Source organism: Xiphophorus couchianus, chromosome 24 (assembly GCF_001444195.1).
Source record: "Xiphophorus couchianus chromosome 24, X_couchianus-1.0, whole genome shotgun sequence".
Lineage (NCBI taxonomy): Eukaryota > Metazoa > Chordata > Actinopteri > Cyprinodontiformes > Poeciliidae > Xiphophorus > Xiphophorus couchianus.
Genome location: NC_040251.1, coordinates 17,141,699 through 17,160,433, shown reverse-complemented (window position 1 = coordinate 17,160,433; position 18,735 = coordinate 17,141,699). Strand labels below are relative to the sequence as shown.

General features: G+C 39.0%; 3 protein-coding genes and 1 non-coding gene across 10 annotated transcripts in view; 3 read left to right on the top strand and 1 right to left on the bottom strand.

The window, feature by feature from the left end:
* LOC114140903 (uncharacterized) overlaps positions 1 to 18,735 on the top strand; it is a 1,158,965-nt gene that overhangs the window by 200,763 nt on the left and 939,467 nt on the right.
* LOC114140917 (N-chimaerin) lies at positions 115 to 15,127 on the bottom strand. 4 transcript variants are annotated; one of them, XR_003594721.1, is made up of 16 exons: positions 14,977 to 15,126; positions 14,572 to 14,667; positions 12,678 to 12,716; positions 12,466 to 12,521; positions 9,795 to 9,826; positions 9,598 to 9,711; positions 8,690 to 8,816; positions 8,320 to 8,481; positions 5,261 to 5,338; positions 4,393 to 4,477; positions 3,267 to 3,440; positions 2,931 to 3,008; positions 2,077 to 2,214; positions 1,887 to 1,992; positions 1,039 to 1,798; positions 115 to 984 (listed from the first exon to the last, which is right to left on the bottom strand). XR_003594721.1 is itself a non-coding variant. In XM_028011242.1 (15 exons), the coding sequence occupies exons 2-15, from the start codon at positions 14,588 to 14,590 to the stop codon at positions 1,627 to 1,629; spliced, it is 1,380 nt and encodes a 459-aa protein (XP_027867043.1). In that variant the 5' UTR covers positions 14,591 to 14,667; positions 14,983 to 15,127; the 3' UTR covers positions 115 to 1,626. The 4 variants fall into 4 exon arrangements, 3 of the variants coding, with proteins under 3 accessions (XP_027867043.1, XP_027867041.1, XP_027867044.1); XM_028011242.1 differs by having other exon boundaries at positions 115 to 1,798; positions 14,983 to 15,127; XM_028011240.1 differs by having other exon boundaries at positions 115 to 1,798.
* trnai-aau (transfer RNA isoleucine (anticodon AAU)) lies at positions 15,236 to 15,309 on the top strand. The gene has a single exon. It is a non-coding gene; the product is annotated as a tRNA-Ile (tRNA).
* The window catches only part of LOC114140908 (FERM, ARHGEF and pleckstrin domain-containing protein 1-like), a 44,224-nt gene continuing 42,869 nt past the window's right edge, over positions 17,381 to 18,735 (top strand). Inside the window, exon 1 of one of the 4 annotated variants that reach the window (XM_028011220.1) lies at positions 17,381 to 17,589. The gene's annotated coding sequence lies outside the window, so the exon portion shown is untranslated. The remainder of the gene's footprint in view (positions 17,590 to 18,735) is intronic. The other 3 variants (XM_028011218.1, XM_028011219.1, XM_028011221.1) reach the window with 3 other exon arrangements.

The window sequence follows — 18,735 nt, the reverse complement described above, 5'->3', positions numbered from 1 at the left end:
GCTAGACACTAAAGCTCTACTTCCTTAAGTAGTTTTTCCATCACATTTCTTTCCTCCAGTCAACTTTCTCTGCACACAGTCCATTTCTTTTATTATAAATGCATCACATTCAGATCATGATTTGAAAGCCATGTTTAATAATTTAATTACAACATGCAGAAACCATATAGAAAATACTTTACAGCTATGACAATAAAAAATGACATTTCAAGATGCTAAAAAAAAAGCAAATTTCACAGACAACAGACGGCTCAGAGGGAAAGTTTGATGTTAGTACTTGGTTAGGTAATGTTTGATAAAGAACTTTGTTAGTTACATCCAACTCTTTACTTCTCCGGGTCATCATCGCTTCAATTCAAACACCGTCCCCCGACAAAAGTGGGGGTAAAAACAAGAAACAGGGAGTCTTAACTGATGAGCAGAAACAAGCAAAAGGCCTCCATTTTATTCCTTCAAATGGCACAAGTTTCTTTAAAAAGAAGATGAAAATAAACTCCTTCATATTCTACTTTCATTAGCCAGTACTGCTTCCTTTTCAGAGGAGATTTAAATGAACATGTTGGCTTCATAGTGAAGACAGAAAAGTGAAGTCTTGAAGTTTATAGCAAGAAAAACACAGATTTGATTATTTCTTTGTTGTAAAAGTGCTTGTTGGTATTAAATCCCCGTAAAGGCCTTAATACATGTAATATGACCACAAATCCTAGAGGAGTTGAAAAGAAGGCTTCATGGTTGCAGAGAGAGAAAGAAGACATTCAAACCATCAATTCAAGTCAGACATATCCCCAACTCCAACATCTCTGCCCGGTTTTCTAACCATAAAACCTCAATTATATCCCCAACTCCAACATCTCTGCCCGGTTTTCTAACCATAAAACCTCAATTATATCCCCAACTCCAACATCTCTGCCCGGTTTTCTAACCATAAAACCTCAATTATATCCCCAACTCCAACATCTCTGCCCGGTTTTCTAACCATAAAACCTCAATTATATCCCCAACTCCAACATCTCTGCCTGTTTTTTTTAACCATAATACATTCCAAAAGGCTCTTTGATAATGTGAGTCATGACAACATTTAATTTCACTTTGGGATAAATAAAGCATTTTTAATTGGATTGAACTGAAATAAATTTTAAATGTTGCTGAATTTTGCTTACAAATGTGGCACAGTTTAAGACGGAAAAAAGATTTTTAGCTAACAAGCATTGGTACAACAAAGAGAAAAAATAAATGTCATGCTAAAAATTAACCAAATAATATACAAATTGAGCTCATTTCTTCTCTAGCCTCTGATTCAACTTGAAATGTCAAGATGCATAAGTCAATGCCACCTCTGTTGGTCTTTTCACAAGATAAATAAACAGAAAAACTAAAAGCTAAAAGTTTCAAGGCATCCGTTTAAAAACTAAAACCAGTGTTTCCCCTACATGGGCAGTTGCTACGTTCTTTTGACCTCAGAAGGCTCAGAGTTTCAGCTGTCATTATCAATATTTAACATCTTCAAGTTTGCTGATTGTGAAAGATTACATAAAAATGCGGGGGAATCCTCGTAAACAGTCCCTTCCTTCATCTTTCCAGACATGTTCCTCCATTTCTCCGGAGCTTTTTTTTCGTCCTTTTCTCTCAGAACAACACATCTTCATTGGTAATGAGCGTCTCCACCACCAGTCTCTGGTATCGGATGTCATTGAGGGCCGTCATGGCGTCCAGTTCAGGCGCCCTCATCAGCGTCGGACCGAAGACGATACCCAGGTTCTCGCTGGACATGAGGTTCTCCTTCTCGTAATCCGTGACCCTGGACGAACAGCAGGGGGCGACATAAGATTTCTTCTTCTGCTAAGTTAAGATAAAGACATTATAATTGGTAAAGCTACAGTGCTGACCTCTTGAGGTGAGCCATGAGGTATCTGAGTGTCTCGATGTGGGCGGGGGGCAGCAGCTTCAAGGCCTCATGCAGAGACTCCAGTCGTTTTTCTGGGTCTGTAATTTCTACGCCACACAGTAGAAGAACTTTAACCATCAAATAACATCCTAAACTTAACACAAAATGTCAATTAAAGCAGGAACACCCACTTGCGGTCTCTATGAAGCGTGGGTAAGCGTCGTATGTGATGAGAGGAATCGGCAGTTCCCTGAAGTACAGCTTGAGGGCGCCGGTGATGATGTTTATGTCCTCATAAGCGTTTGATGAAATGTCTGCTTTCTCTCCGTCTGTGGAAAACGAAAAATCGATCAGCGACGGCCGACAAATCAAGAAACAAAAACAAGGTGGTGGTAAGGCTGGGCAACATGGCTTAAATAATTTTAAGATTTTTTTTCTTGCTTTATTTTCCAAAAAAAATAGAAATGGCAGAAAACATATTTTTAAAGTATTTTTCAGTTCAATCATCCCTTCTTTGAGTTGTACGGCAGAGAATTAGGGACAAGCTATGAGAATCTTTGCTTAAAACCCACAAGTTGTTCAGTATTCCTCATTTTAATTGTTTGTAACTTTTTGTGTTGGAGTTCTCATAAAGTTACTACTTCATTCTACAAATATTATGACTTTATTCTGATGATATTTTGACTTTATCCTCATATTATTACAGCTTTATTCTCATATTATTTCAACTCGATTATCACATGGCTTTATTCTTGCAATATTATGACATTATTCTTATAATAAATAATAATAATAGCCTGATCCCAACAACTCTGTCGTAGAGTTGAATTCAAAGTCCAAATAAACAAAAGTTGTAAAACAAGATGGCCGCCCTGAGCTGACACTGAATTATAAAACCCCAAGGAGCGCATTCGTGAAAATATCCATATTTTCCAAAAGTTAAATCTTCAAACAACAAAACTTTGATTAAATAATTGATTAAACTACTGTATTGCTCAGCCTTGGTTGTGGTGACAACCTGTGGACAGCAGGGGGCGACACTCACCTCTGTCAAAGGCCAGCTTGACGTCCTCAATCAGCTCACTGAAGCCAGATATTCTGTACAGACCCTCAGACTGAAGACCTGAACGATTGGACATTTCAGATTCTGGTTCATTTCTTTGATAAATAATTTTAAATATTATGTAATAATCCTAAAAATAAAAGCATAAATTGTAATTTAGGGGAGATAAATCACTAAAACTCCAGACAGAGCTGTTACATCTCCTCATTTTCTGCTTATTCTATAATCAATGAGCGGCTGACGCACGCAGCAGCCTTGTGGGTGTTCTTCTCTCTACGTTACATAATCTCTGACTCACTCCGGCTTCCTTCGTCTCACCTCGAGCTTCGATTTCCTGAATGCACATGTCGACCACCATGGGCCTCTTGGTGTTGTGGGCTTTGACCAGCGTGGTCAGGTCGCAGCTGTAGACCTTCTTGACGTGCCGCAGGTCCGGCTGGCAGTCGTTGGGGACGACTTTGGAGCACTGCTTGTGAACGTTCAGCCCGCAGTCTGACCGGAGGAACACACACATCGTCTTTTACTCATCCAAAGTCGTGATGTGACAAATTTAAAGTCTAAACTTTGTGTTTTAACCAAACTACAAAGGAAAAATGAACACTTGAATTTATGGCAGAATAAATGTAGTCTTAACCAATTCATGAAATTCCAGAATCTGAGAGAATAAACGGAGGGAGAGAAGGAAGGAAGGATGGATCAATGATGACTGGATGAAAACTTGGATAGAGGGATGAGTAAACAACTGGGGGAATGAAGGGGTGAATAGATGAATGGATGAAAAGCTGGATGAACAGATGGATAAATGGACAAAAAGATGAAGGATGGATGGATGGATGGAAGGATGGATGGATGGATAAAAAATGGACAGTCAGACAGATGGATGGATAAACGAACAGATGGTCAGATAAATTGATAGACTAAAGGATGGATGATTGAACAGATGGATGGACGGATGGATGGGTGAATAGATAAATGGACGTTAGATGGACAAACAGATGGGTGGATAAATGGATGAAGAGTTGGATAGACGAATGGATGAATGGACAAAGAGATGGATGAACGGATGAACAGACAGATTGACAAACAAATGTCCATCTGGACGGACGGTTGGATTAAAGAATGTCTGAAAAAATGAATGTATGGATCGATAAATGGACAACAGGAATGATTCCTGTCCCTCCAGTTTCTCATCTTTTCCGTCTCTCATCCCTTTCTCCGTGTCAACAGGAGTGAACTGCGACTTGCTGCATCATCTCTGATGTTTCCTATGATTGCAGCAGGACTGAAGCGTAGGAGCAGGACGGGCGCCCACACAGAGACACGTTGTTCTTCAGAACTGGACAGGCTTCACGTTACAAAACAGCAGATGAGTCAACGTCAGCATCTCTGGGTTAAACAGAGGGGCGGACGGCGTCAAACACCCACAACATATAGATTTAAATACCTGCACATTTGACTCCCTGAGCGATCAGACCCCACATGAAGTTGGCACAGTATTCACACCAGTGAGGACCTCTGAACGTGTGAACCTGCAGGGCAGAAAAAGTTCAAACAGCTGCTTTTACACATTTTAAATGACAGAAAACATAATTAAAAGGAGAAGATATGGACTGAAGTAACAAAAGGTTGTGTTGAGCAGCTCTGTGTTGATAAGAAAAGGTGAGAAAATCACTCAGAGAGGTCAAGTAACTGCTGAGTGCCAGCTGTAATCTTAAAAATAGACAGTGAGGAACGAACGAAAGACTGAGAGAGACATGATGGAGAGATTTAATCAGCTCATTTACTGAACCAACTGGTCCTTTATAATGACATGCTGATAACCTCACTGAGCAACAAGCTTGTTAATATTCAACATTTGGTTCCTACAAGTCAGGAGTTCATGTTAAAATGAGTCAGTTTGACAAACTTTAAAGAACTTTATAATTAATCAATCAGATCAAAGAGCATCTTTGATCTGGATGGATGGATGGATGGATGGATGGATGGATGGATGGATGGATGGATGGATGGATGGATGGATGGATGGATGGATGGATGGATGGATGGATGGATGGATGGATGGATGGATGGATGGATGGATGGATGGATGGATGGATGGATGAATAAAATTTAGCGAATGTGAGAATAAAAACTTCTGGTTATGCCAATATTTTTCCATGCTCTTATTTTGTTTTCCTAACTTCTCCGGACCATAAAACCAGTCAAACCAGCTGCAGACGCCTCCAGACTGCAGGAACCTGGTCTAACCATCAGCTCTGTTGTCATGCCAACACAGAACCTCATGTTCCCCACCCGGTCAGATAAAGCCTCACCTTGAAGTTGTGGACCTTCTCATACTTGGGCACCATGTCGCTCTCCCTCAGCGTGGCGCGCCGCACCAGAGACGTGAGCTGCGAAAGGGCAAAAGATCTGATTGGTTGCCAGAAGGTGGAAGCAGGGGAGGAGAGTTTGGAGGGGGCCGCCGTCCGTTTCGCCGGATCCGGACCGGTCCTGGAGGCGGCCAGGGAAGGAACTGAACCGACACTGGCATTCAGCCCGAGAGCAACTGAAAACAGAGATCCTTTCTGACTCATTTTCTTCTTGTTTCGTCTGTTTTGCTGCTTTTTTCCTCTTTTAACAGCGTAAGACTCTCTGCTCGGCATGGTTCACGATCTAAAGTGGATTTCTATTAAAGGAAAAAATTTAAGTAAAAAGTTCTGGAACAATTACACCCTCCAATTTCCGACTGACAACATCCTGACGAAAGCAACCCACAACAAAGATCAGCCAATCAGATTAGAGCATCTCCACTTCACAACAAAAGCTCTTCTGAATCAGTCCCATGGATTAAAACTAACAAAAACACAAAAACGCTTCATTTCCTGGAAGGTGACAGTGAAATACTCCCAGCTGGGAATGATGCGACAGGATTCCTGAGTCTCCGGTGGATGAGCGCTTCTGCCCACATGGCTCTCACTGTGTTAGTGAGAGACAGGAGGAGGGATGGAGGGAGACGGAGGAGAGGCGGAGGGAGGAGGCTGCAGCAACGGACGAATTTAACAGGTCACAATGAGAGAGGAACGGGCCAATCACGCTCCAGCGGTTCCTGTTGTTTCGCCACTGGTTCTGTCACCTCGCCTGGTCCCGGGGGAGGAGAGAACGAGCCGAGGAACAAGCTGTTGTTTTATTCATTCCTTCACACTTTTTCTTTCCCTCCATTCTTTTGTCTTTAAGTTTAACATTTACAGATGAAAAAAAACAAAACAAACTTGCTTTTACTGGTGCATTTTGTAATAAACAAACAATAACACTAAGGTCTGTTTGCACCCAACAAAGAGAAGAAGCTGAACTCCATAAAATGATGACATCACTTACTTTTAATACCTAGATTAATGTTTGTTTTTTTTAATTCCCAGGTAGTTTTTGCTGGATTAATGAAGCAATTATTGAAATAATTGTCAACTAATTCTGCAATCGATTAATCGTTACCAGCTCAAGAGAAGAAAATTTTGCTGGAACAACAACATATTCAACAGTAATTAAGTCAAATCTGTACAAACATATACGCTTTGCATTTAAGATGGAAAAAAATAGCAGTTTTTCTGAACTCCTCAAGTGGTACAGTTTTAGTTCACCTGGTATTTATTCTGTAAAAAAAATCTTACCACGCACCTTTTGCTATCCAATTATTAATCTATTAATTATTTTTTTTAAAGTATTTTTTTAGCTGAAGAAGCATCCTTTGGTACAAATCATTAAGCATCCACTAGAGGAATTTTATGTTGTTGCATTTTGAGCAATAAAATATTTAATTTTGAATTTCTTATTTGTTTTAAGTGGGAATTTATTTGAGTGTCTTAATTTATTCTTCAACATAAACTGCATTTTTCTCCTGAAATTCACAAAAACAAATTAAAGCGCAATTTTTATCATTTTTTTATATTATTTCGATGTTGCTAAAGTTGATATTAAATAACCATATTGTCCAAATATATTAGAGAAATACAAGGTTGTTTCTCCTAATTGTTGCTTCAGGTAAATATATATTTTCTGATATCTTAGGACCAACGTAGAGTAGAAAAACTTCACAGTTAAGCTTTAAATTGTGTATTTGGTTCTTTTAAAATTATTTTTGTTGTAAAATATATCATAATAAATAGATTTTAAACCTTAAAGACACAAAACAAGCAAGCAGACAGTCATTGTAAGGCGCTCTTGGATCATCTGGAAGCTTTAAAAACGCCACCAAACCCATCATAGAGAGTAATAAAACAATGATGGGAGCCAGTTCTGGTCTCAGTGTCACAGCTGCACTGCTTTGTCTGCAATTCCACCCAATTACAAAAGCACACACGTACACAGGACCAACCCCCCCCTCCACCAACGCACATGCACACCGAAGCACAGACAGTGATGTATGAGGTGCAGTGGAAGGTGGTCATGCACTGCAGGTCATGCAGGGCCTCAGGATCCACAAATGTCACTTTCACACCTTGCAAAAGTATTTATACCCCTCAAACTCCAACACTTAGTCACATATTTCATTAAAAGATCCACGCGGAGGATGATTCTGGGGGGTTTAATGTGCAAACAATCATTAAGTCCACCTTATCAAATCACCTCCACCCCCGTGCAACTAAACTGAATCCACCTACAGAGAGAAAACGAATCATTTCACAGCTGAATGGAAATGAATCCTGAACATTCTGGAGATTGGAACCTTCTGCATCCTGCTGCTGTTATGTAACTTTACTGCAGAGCCCTTGGCTGGAGGCCATCTCTCCTCTGCATCCATCCTCCTCCACCTCCCACTGCTGCATCTACACCAACCGCCTTCACCTCTGCTCTTATTTAAATTCACCTCTGGTTGTTTTAATTACTTCAGTCATGACTGGGATTTCACAGCTTTCACAACTTGTAGTTTTATTACAAAGTGGCTACTTAGGATATTACGGGCTTGGAACTAAGGAATTTTATTTGGTGCATTGCCTGCAGAACAAACTCTTACAGCTTCCGCTAATAAATTATTCATCCCTTTGTGTGCGTTAGTGAAACAGCAGCTCTAATGATTTCTTATGTAAGTTGCATAAATTTAGACAAAAGTTCAAGTTTAATATCTTGAATGCAATTATCTTCCACTCTAAATTAAGTAGCAGTAAGGCTTTGTTGTTTCTTGGGTGTTTGTGTTTGTTTAGCTAATTAGATAATCAAGAAATGATTAAAACTAGAATTATTATTTATATTTCTGCAGCAGCAGCTCCCAGATTAAAACTATTTATCCTGGAAATAATGATGGGTTTTTAATGTGAATCCTGAAAGTCTTAGGCATCACTGGAGACCCTACAACCTTTGACCTTTCACTGTGGACAGAAGGTTGGTCCTGATCACTCACCCTCTCTTCTGTGTTTCGGCCATCTTTGATAGGGACTGGTCCGCCGGGCGTCTCTGGGCTGTGTGGCAGGAGTTTCTTCAGAGTGGGCTCCTGGTTCAGAGTGGTGTAGCCCACGCGTTCGTAGATGGGGTTGATGGTCATCTTGGCGATGTACTCTGCTGCCTGAGAGAAGAAATAGAGCCACAGTATTAATGTGGTTTAATTTGTTGGGTAAAACAGATTAAATCAGGGCTACTGCACAGCTTTCATGTAAAAATCTGACTTTTCCAGACAAAGTTTTCCACAGTTTTCAGAAAGAAATATCAAAGAAGTCTGAAAAAACATGTTGTGTTTTTCCTATAACAGTCTGGAAAAATATTTTCACAAGCACCTTTGTCTCGATGTAGAGCGTGATGAGGCCATCCGTCACCAGGTCATGGATAGACTCGAACCTTTTCTCGCCAACAAAGTGTTTCCCATCGTGGTAGAGACGGAAATTCCTCGTCTGGTTTCCAAACCTGGAAGAAAGAGGAAGCTGTACTGACTTTGTTCTGAAAGTAAGATCAAAATGTTTCTAATTCTCTCAGTTCAAATGATTTTTTTACCATCTGGTGCCAAACACCGTTAAGCTGGACATGACAATTTCAACTCTTGTGAAATTTGTGATTTTTAACCTGAGCAGAGCAACAGGTGCTGTCTGACCAAAGGCCTGACATTATGAGACATAAAATATTTTCCTTCAGGATTTTCTGATTTTAACAACTGTTGAATATTTTTCTTTGTTTAAGATGACAGATTTTGTGTGTGAATGTGTAACTGTGCCCAGCAAGTTACCGTTTCTGCAGGAAAACTGAAATGGGTCAATAGTGAAACCGCTGCGAGATAAAACAGCACCGGTATAAATCATTAACCCAAAACCCAACCTTTCTTTTTCTGCCACCCAGATTGGGACTCTGGTTTATGAAAGAGTATTTATGGAAGGTAATTAGAACCACAGGGAGACAGAGCAGTTCAGGTGGAAGAATGACGCGTCTATGAATAGAGCAATTGACCCAAAAGCCAATCTGAATCGAGCCATGTGCCCATTTCAAAAGTGTGACGCCTACTCAGTGAAAACATGGTGGCTCAGTTAATAAAGCCTCATATTTATTATAAGCAAATGAAGCCTCCTTTAGAAGAGATGCACTGAATTTATCAGATAAAAACTCAGTTTTTGAGATTGAGTTAAAAAGAACTCCATTCTGGTCCCAGTTCAGGAGTCGTCTAAACACCAAGTCACACATGGTTTCTTAGAAATACCTTAAAGCCAGAGTGTAGGTGCCCGGCTGCCTCTGGCTCTCCCTGATGAGGTAGCTGCCTTCAGCCTGACTCAGGAGCTGATCGGCCTCCTCTCTGGATATCATCCCATGGAACCTGGACCAGGAAGACAGTCGGATTTAGCAACTAAAGATCTAAGATCAATGGTCATCATATTCAATCACAAAACAGTAACTTACTCCCTTCCATAGTACTTAGGCCGGTTTTCCACCTGAACAGGGAGAAAATACAGCTTAAATGACAACAATAAAAGTTCAGAACTTGAAAGTATTTTTCACCAAACAGCCACTGTGTTCGTGACTATGTGGGTGAACAGAATATTGCATGAGTCAGATATAAAAGCTGAACACTTTGTTGCTGCCAACAAATCTGCTGCTGAGCCAATAAATCAACACAAACAGCAGTGAATGTTAATTTAGACACGGTGTTGATTTTAAAACAATAATAAATCTTATGGATTTCCATAAAAGATGGGATTCTTTTGTATATATTTACAGTGTGAATGCATTGTGCTCAAGCTGTCAAAGTAAACCGTGACACATTGTGTGTGAGATGGTGAAACTGAGAAACATTTCAGCTGGAATGAAGGAAATCCAGCTGGTTTATGAGCAAAGCGGAGGTTCACTAGCTGCCTCATGTCAGCTGTGCACGTGTTCCCAGGACACGAGCCAAGCCAGCCCTAATAACCATTACTAACACCCAATTGACACCATCAGCAGCACTTAGTAAAGAGAAGGGATTTAATTCACGCCCAGACCTTTCAGCTTTTTTGTCCCCTGAGAGAAATGATGAAACAAAGTGATGAAATGTGACATTTTTTTGTGTTTTTGTGTTTAAACAGGGAACGGCAGGAAGCGAAACAAAAAAGTTATACTCTCCAAAATGTTAAATCTCACCAATACTTCAAAATGGTGAGTCTTAGGCCACACATTTTTAAATATTATAGCCCAGGGCTGTGTAGAAACATCATCTACTAATTCATATTGCCAACCAGCAGAGCTGCCTGAATTGGATCATATAGCAGGTTCATCATCCACTTATAGATTGGAAGGGTTAACAATGTCAGGAAACAACAATCTGAAGCAGTGGTGTGCATTCAGAGTAGTGTTAAAAGCTACTTAATCAGAAGGGAGGCAAGATACTGAGAAAGGCTGGACAGAGTCCAAGACCAAACTAATAAAAAACCAACATTGATGTTATTGTATGCAAGACACAGAGACAAAACCAAGACTTTAAATGACCAAGACCAAACCCAGGAGAGACAAACTTCAAGAACATTGTTGTCGTGACGCAAGAGGCAGAGTGTGACTAGACCAAAACTTTGAAAGAGGTAAGATCAAATCCTAGACCAAGACCAAATTAATTTAGACCACAGTCAAGACCATTGATGTTATTGGACACAAGAGACAAAGACCAAGATTTTGTAGGAGGCGAGACCAAGACAAAGACCAGTCTTGAGACAGAGACACGACCAACAGTTTATAGGAGACAAGACCAACATTGGTCTCATGACTAAGACTTTGGAGGGGGAAAGATCAAGACCACTCTTGAGATAAAGTCTGAGATATGTACCAGACTTTGAACTTGAAGCAGGCAAGACTGAGACAAAGCTCAAAATTACATTATTAAGATCCCACCTTCAAGAACATTGACATTAATTAATGCAAGGTACAGAGACAAGAAGTGTCCGGCGGATGTCTGCTTTGAGTCTTCCTCAATTGGTCCATCGCTCCTCGCTCATTTTTTTATTTATACAGCATTTATTGAAATGGAGAAAAGTCAGAGGCGATCAAAGAACAGTTGATCGTTAGTAGAATGATTGGTTGATCACTCATTAAGAAACTTTTCTTTATTAAATCACCCTAATAATTAACTCTCCATTTTGACTAATGAAGTGAAATCAACTCAAATCATCATGTTTCATCATTGGTCATCACAGAGGTAGTGCAGACCTCTTAGATGTTACAAAGCTTCTTGGTGTCACAGAGCATTAATAAATATGAGTCACAGATAAAGGACAGTTATTTAGTCACATATGGCGACACCTAAATAGTCTCTGCTGATTGGAGCAGACGAGGGTAAGGAGAAGTGGGGTGTCCTCAATCCAGTCTACCCGCCTCCTATAATTGGGTCATGGACTGTGTCGCAAAGCCAAAAGCTGCTCATTTAGTACCTACACAAACACCACGACAAGCCCAACCTCAGAGGACAGCTATCAACAAATTCAACAGACGGACAATCCCAACAGTAATCCCTTTGGGTTCTCCCAAACCACAGACATCTGGTGTCTCGTTCTAGTTTGGACAGATGTGCAGCGGTGTATCAATTAGTGCAAGGTCAGCAAGAATCTTGACCTTTACATTTTGCAGAGGAAGACAATTAGTTGTGTATGAATATAGAGGTGTTCTGTGATTTCTCGTGTGGCTCAGGGTGAGACCAGCCTGACCTTTAGAAACACAGGGAGACTTAACACCGCCTCCCCTGCTGCCATGAACTGTCCTGTTCTCTGGGTTGTGTTTGACTTTTACATTATTCTAAATCGGATTACTTCTTGTCAAAGTCTTTCTCAGGTTTGCCATATCTCCCATAAGACCTGTGGCAAACAGCGAAAGGGATTTCTTATATATTTTGTTCAAAAATTGCACATCTTGTCAATGATTCTGCAAATAGATTCTTCCAACTCAGCTTTAGATCTCTGCAGCTCTTCAGGAGTTAAAATGAACCTTTTGTCTGCTTTTCTGATTACATCGGTGGTCTAAAAATCAAATAAATGAATAAATATTTCCTTATTAGAATTGTGGATTTAAAGATTGCAGCTAGCAGTGATGATGCCAGAAGGCGTGATCTCACCTCTGATGTGCAAGTGATCCTGCGAGGATGTGGCGCCTCCTGCTGGAGCTGGTACACTACAGCAGAAAACAGACTTCAGATGGTTTGCCAAACATCAACAGAGAAGGCATCACTTTGTGGTTATCTCAAAGTAATAAAGATATAAGATAAAAATGTAAAATCAGAAACAAAATCACACATATTGCATAAAAAGTGCCTATATTAATACTTACAGTAAGATTTCCAGACTGGTGGTCTGTACTCATCGTGATCTGAAGACAAAGGAAAAATTATACTCTTATTGCCCTTTGCTACGCTGCCATCAAGTGGACAAAGTTTGAATTTTTATATAATCCCTGAACTAGGTAAGGTCAGGTTAGATTGAACTTTTCATCTCCTGCCAGCTGTTGTGTGGATTGAGGGTCACAGTAGCTGAAAATGCAGAGTTTTCATCCAACAAAACAATAATAAATAAAAGCATCGGCTAAGCTTAAGATTTCAGGAAAAAGTATCAGGATTTTATCCAAACCCCAGAGTCTTTGGGCTTAACTGCAGGAGTTATTTTGTTAGAAAAAAAGCTTGAATAAGAAGAAAAATGCACAGAATAGGTGCATCAAAAATGGAAATTCATAACACTTCAGGAGTCTTTGCGATATTAATATTGCACACACTGATATTGAGATGACAATGTATTTGCAAAACATTTATTAGCCCTGTACAAAATGACCCTTCTGAAGCATATAACCGCATTTTGTGCAAATGTTATCATCTTTATGGCCACATAATGAAACTCTCACCCTCCCTTCTCAGAGCAGATAATGTTGCCATATCTCTAGTTCCTTGATCATAATAAGTGTAAACGATTAACAGATGCCTGGATTTGCTCTCATTAGAAACAATGCTTGCAACAGCCAAACATTAAATTAAATTGTTTCCACAACAAACTCCAAGTCCTGCAATAAAAATAAACATGCACCCTCTGGTCAGCACCTTGCAGATTGTTCTGTCTTTGCTGCATGTGTAAAACTAACAGCGGGACTTCCTGTCTTGGTGTACTCTGTGCTCATTCCTCAAGCCTTATCTGTCGAGCACTCGTCCTCTTTGGTATCCTGTCTTCAAAATAACTCCCAATCCTCCCGGAGCGAGCGAGCGTCTCGCCCTCCCTTCTCAGAGCAATACAGCCGCTCGATTAGACAAACCCGCCAACGCAGACATAACATGGACTCTGTGTCCAGAATCCACTGCAGTTACCGTGACGTTTTGAGTAAATACACGAGGAAAGGTGTGGCGCGTTGTAGATTACTTTACTACAGACTGTTTAATACAAATGGAAGTGTAAATATTCAACATTAAGCTCAATTTTGCACAAACCAGTGGCAATCCAAAACATTATTATTTATTGAATAAAACAGGAAATAAATATATTAAAATAAAATAAATAATTGTAGGTAAAATACCTCTGGAATGAATCCATTAAATTTTTAATTAAATCTGGAAATAACTGGTAAAAATAGGCATTTATTGCCTTTTAAATCCATTAAAAAAAAGTTTAGACAAACTAACAATTGACCAAACAATCATTTTACTGATGATTGTAGTAAACTGTATGGAAAACAATCATCATTTATTAAATATATGTGCTAGAAATGTATTTGTGAACATTATGAACAAAACTATTTAGATTTAGCTTGATGCATAATCAAATAGTGGACAGAAACTATTTGATAACAAATAAGATTGTATGGTATGTATTTATTGCTTTTAATATTTTTCACATTTAATATGTTTATTGAATGATTTCCAATTTTATTTTAATGATCACATTTAAATATTTTTGCATGTTTTATTGCACTGTGGCACTTTTACCCTCAATCCTGGTGTATCGACATGCAATAAAGTGCAAAACTAATAGATTTAATTAGCAAATAACTGGGAATGTTAATACGAGGTGGTGCATTTGTACCTACTAGATGTAGATATTATTTAATATCCAGTTTTACTTGTCCGGCTTTATAAAACATTAACCGTAAGTGAAAGAAATAACAGATCTTAGCATCTTTTCCTAAATACACACACAGAAAAATGAACACACTCCAACTACATCACCTGATGTGTGATGCTGCTTACCAAAGACATTTAAGGCCATCCTGGTCACCAGATGTGATGAACAATTGACCAGTAGTTCCCAATACCGTCCCAACACGGACCGTGGTAACTCAGATCCTGGCAGAGAGGAGACACAACCACAAGAAAGAGGAGAACCTGAACATCACTGGCTGCGATCCAGCTTAATAACAGTGTTAGGAGCTCAGCAGCAGTAAATCAATAAGTGGTCAGATGTGGCAGGGGAGAGCTAACGTTAGCTGATTCACGCAGCGCTTCCTCAGACGGCAGGAAGCAGGGAGACCAAAACGGAGCAAAATGTGTCCCGCTTCTCTTTAAGGAAAAAAACCCAGCAAGGCTGCGCTAAGAGAAATGATCGATCTTCACACCCGTTCAGGGGAAAAGCCGCGGTAAGAGAAAGATACTCACATTTACATCCCATTCTACATTATAGTCGCCATCTTGCCAGGTCACGTGAGCAGTCTCGTCTTCTCTTGGGGGGTAACTATGGCAACAGACCGTCACTCCCGCCTTAGCGTTTGTTGGACCCGGATATCCTAGATTATTAGCAGTGTTTTGTCTTTAGAATGACAAATAAAACCGGATTAATAAAAAAAAAAACACTAAATTTTACAAAAACAGAGGCTTTCTATGGTTCTTCAAAGACACTGGTCGCGACAGGCGATATGGCCGGTTAGCTCAGTTGGTTAGAGCGTGGTGCTAATAACGCCAAGGTCGCGGGTTCGATCCCCGTACGGGCCACATTTTCTTTTTCTCTTCAATGCTACAAAATTCACTCAAATATAAGTAAAACATTCAGACACAATATTACGGCTCATTTTTTATGGACCTAATATTGTGGCAACATTGTCATTAAAGAAAAAACGGACATTGAAACCCCTATGATGATACTCTCATGTTTTTAACGTTTTTGTCTGTTTTCTTCTGCTTTTCTTTACATATTTAAAATGTTTTATTTTTCAATGTCAAAACTACTTTCAGTGTCAAGGTAAAGCTGTTATTGTTTTAGCTCCAAACTTAATTCCCCCAAAATGGATCTATGTGCAGCCATTTTGATCTCTTGTTTCCAAACCAAGTTTATTTTCTTGATAGCAAAACATTTTGAAAAATGCTACTAATTAATACTTATACAAGTTTTATGTATATTTTGTATATTCTTCTGAAAACTTCATATTACACATTTGGATTTACATTTGGGGCAGTTAGCTTTGAAATCAAACCAAAATAACATTTCCCAACATGTTTGAAATCAATTTTAACACTTAAAAACAAAAGGAAAGAAAAGGCATTTGAAAAGTTTTATATAAAGCAATTTTGCCATTTCTGATAAGTAAAAAATATTGCACACATATTTATTCCCTCTTAAAATGTCTATAATCACACACAGCAGGCATATCACATGCTAATCATGATAAAATATGTCCTGTTTAGACCGCAGACGTTTAATTATACTGCTGAAGTTAGAGTAAACACAACCGTAAAGCAAATAAAACAGTGCACAGCTGGAAAAAATGTCCCATTAAATGTAAAGCAAGCCAAATAAATAGTTTAATCCAAGAACTTAATTGTTTTAAAAGACAATTAAAGCAATAACAGCCAGTTCAGAGACTTCTTTCTTCAGTGTTCAACATATTAATCTTACTTACCTCACTTATACTGTTGAGTATTTGTATCCAGCTGTATCCAGGTGTTGTTTCACGAGTTCAGAGGTTCTTGTTCTTGTCTGTCTGTCCATCCTCATCTTGTTGGGTCATATTTGCGGTTCTAGCAGGGCAGGAATAAACACATGGACACATTTATTTATTTGTTTGTTCTAGGCCACACAGAAACACGACCTACTGACCTGACCTGACCAGACATGATCTGACCTGGCATGACATGGCAGCGGCGCCACCACCAGGAGGTTTCCATGTGTGTTCTTTTTTTTTTCTCATAAGAAAATGAATGTAATTTATTAAAAAATCCAAAAGTAGGTCAAGTTGTGATTCATTTAAAGTGGAAGTATGCAGATTTGTAGCAACAAAACAATGCAACTGTTATTTTATGAGTTTTTAAATGTTGTTGATGATGATGTTGTCACTCAGTCCTGCAGTTTTGCATCCAGTTTTTACAGACTAAAACTGTAGTGGTGTCCAAAATGCGGTCCAGGGGCCATTTGTGACCCTTTGAAGGATTTTGGACGGATCCTGGACCTCTATTGTGGTCAGCAAGCATAGTTGGTTAATACAGATAGACACGTTTTCATTTTTAGGGAAGTGTTTTTAAATAGATATCTTTAAATGTATATATTAATATTAAAAGTTCAAAAAATAGATTTGCATTTATTAAAATTTTTGTATTTACCTTGATTTTGGAGAAACTCGTTTATTGACCTAATCTTACTTAAAAGCAAATCTTGCAGTCCAAATAGGAAAACAATCAACACAAAAAAATTAAAAACTGTGGGCTTGTCATGATAATGCAACCGTTAAATTCCTAGATTAATCTCCTAACCTTTTTTTCTAGCAAATTTCTGACTTTTCAGTCTGAGAAATTTCCCATTTTTTAGTGGAGATTTTCTCCTTGTTTTCTAATTATAACGTCCCTTTTACACCGTCATAGTTTGCATATAAAATTAACATAAAATAAATCATAGTACTTTGCAGCTGTATTTGTCACAAAATGCGGAAAGGTGAAACACATTTGCAGGAGAGATGTGCAGCGGAAGCAACCAGGAGGTGTCGCTGTTGCGCTGGCTCTGGTTGCGCTCTCTCCGCGCCCGATACGCCGGGTTGCACCAGCTCCACCAGCGTCAGCGCTGGAGGCGGTGTGCAGCTCTTTATTGTTCTGCTGGGAAGCTTGATCCGCGGCCGGCCGCATTTGTTTCGATGGCCGCCGCTCAGAAGCCCCGTCCCAGCTGAGAGGGAGCGGTCCATCTGCGAGGACGACACCGAGGTACCGAGCGGTGGATCGGGATTTCTCCGACAAAAAAGCGGCTCCTTTCTGGTGGGCAGTGTGTGGATCCTGGAGGAGGAAGACGGGGTAAGGAGGAAGGCATCCCGGATCAGAGCGTGGCTCCATACAAAACGCTGTTTGTTTTTTTTTCTTTTACAAATTTGAGCGTTTTCTCTCTTTTTTGTGCTTTAAATGTGTTTTTTGCTTCATAGTAGTTTAAGGACGCTCCTGTTGCAGAGCAGCCTGGTTATTTTCCTAATCTGCAGAGCTTTAGGGGTCCAACTGAGCCTGTGTGACTGTAAGCTTAATATCAGCCAACCATACCTTTCTATTGGCTGTCTTCTGATTATCTGCAGTTCTGATTTGGCGTTTTAGCCCATCAATATGTCCTACTAACATAAAAACCCCATAAGAGCTTCTGTTTTCTGACACATTTGGACTTATTTAAAATACTTAAATGTTCAATATAAGCAATAAAAACTAAATTAAGAGTCTGAAAAAGGTTGAAATCATCTATTTATCTATAGAAGCCGCTACAGGAGACCTTTCCTGCCAACAGTCATCATCACTATCTACAATAACTCTTTGAAGAATTTGAATAAGCATGAGTTACAGCAACATTTATTTTCCCTTTGGGATCAATAAAGTATTTTTGTTTTGATTATTCAAAACAGATGCTAAAAACAACAAATTCACCCTGAAAGCAGACCGCAAGATGCTAAAGAAAGGGAACTCTTTGGAAATGTTTGGCATAGTGCTTCTGTGATGCACAGAGATGGAAGTGTCATGTTTTCTTTAAATAATAGACATCAACATATTAACATTTGTTCATTTAAAAACTAAGTTTGGTTGTATCTTAAAAAGCTGCTTTTGTATCACTTTTGGTTTTTTGTTTTGTTTGTTTTTCTGTTTTTTCCAGAGTTGGGTAGTAATTAGTTACATTATTTGAGTACATTTTTGAAAATATTAATATTTTTATACTTTTTACTTTTACTTCAGTAATTTTATCATAAGTAATTTCTACTATTATTTGAGTAAAATTTCTGGATTTTCTACCCACTGAATCAAAAACAAACATGTTTTAACCAAAAATTAACCAGACACACACCTGCAGTTTTTGTTAAAGTTTAATCAATTTTTATTGAAAGAAACTGATTATTAAGGAAAATTACCTTTTCCTAACCATTTTGTTCTTAAAATACCCAAATTTCCACTAAACTTTACATTTTGGTC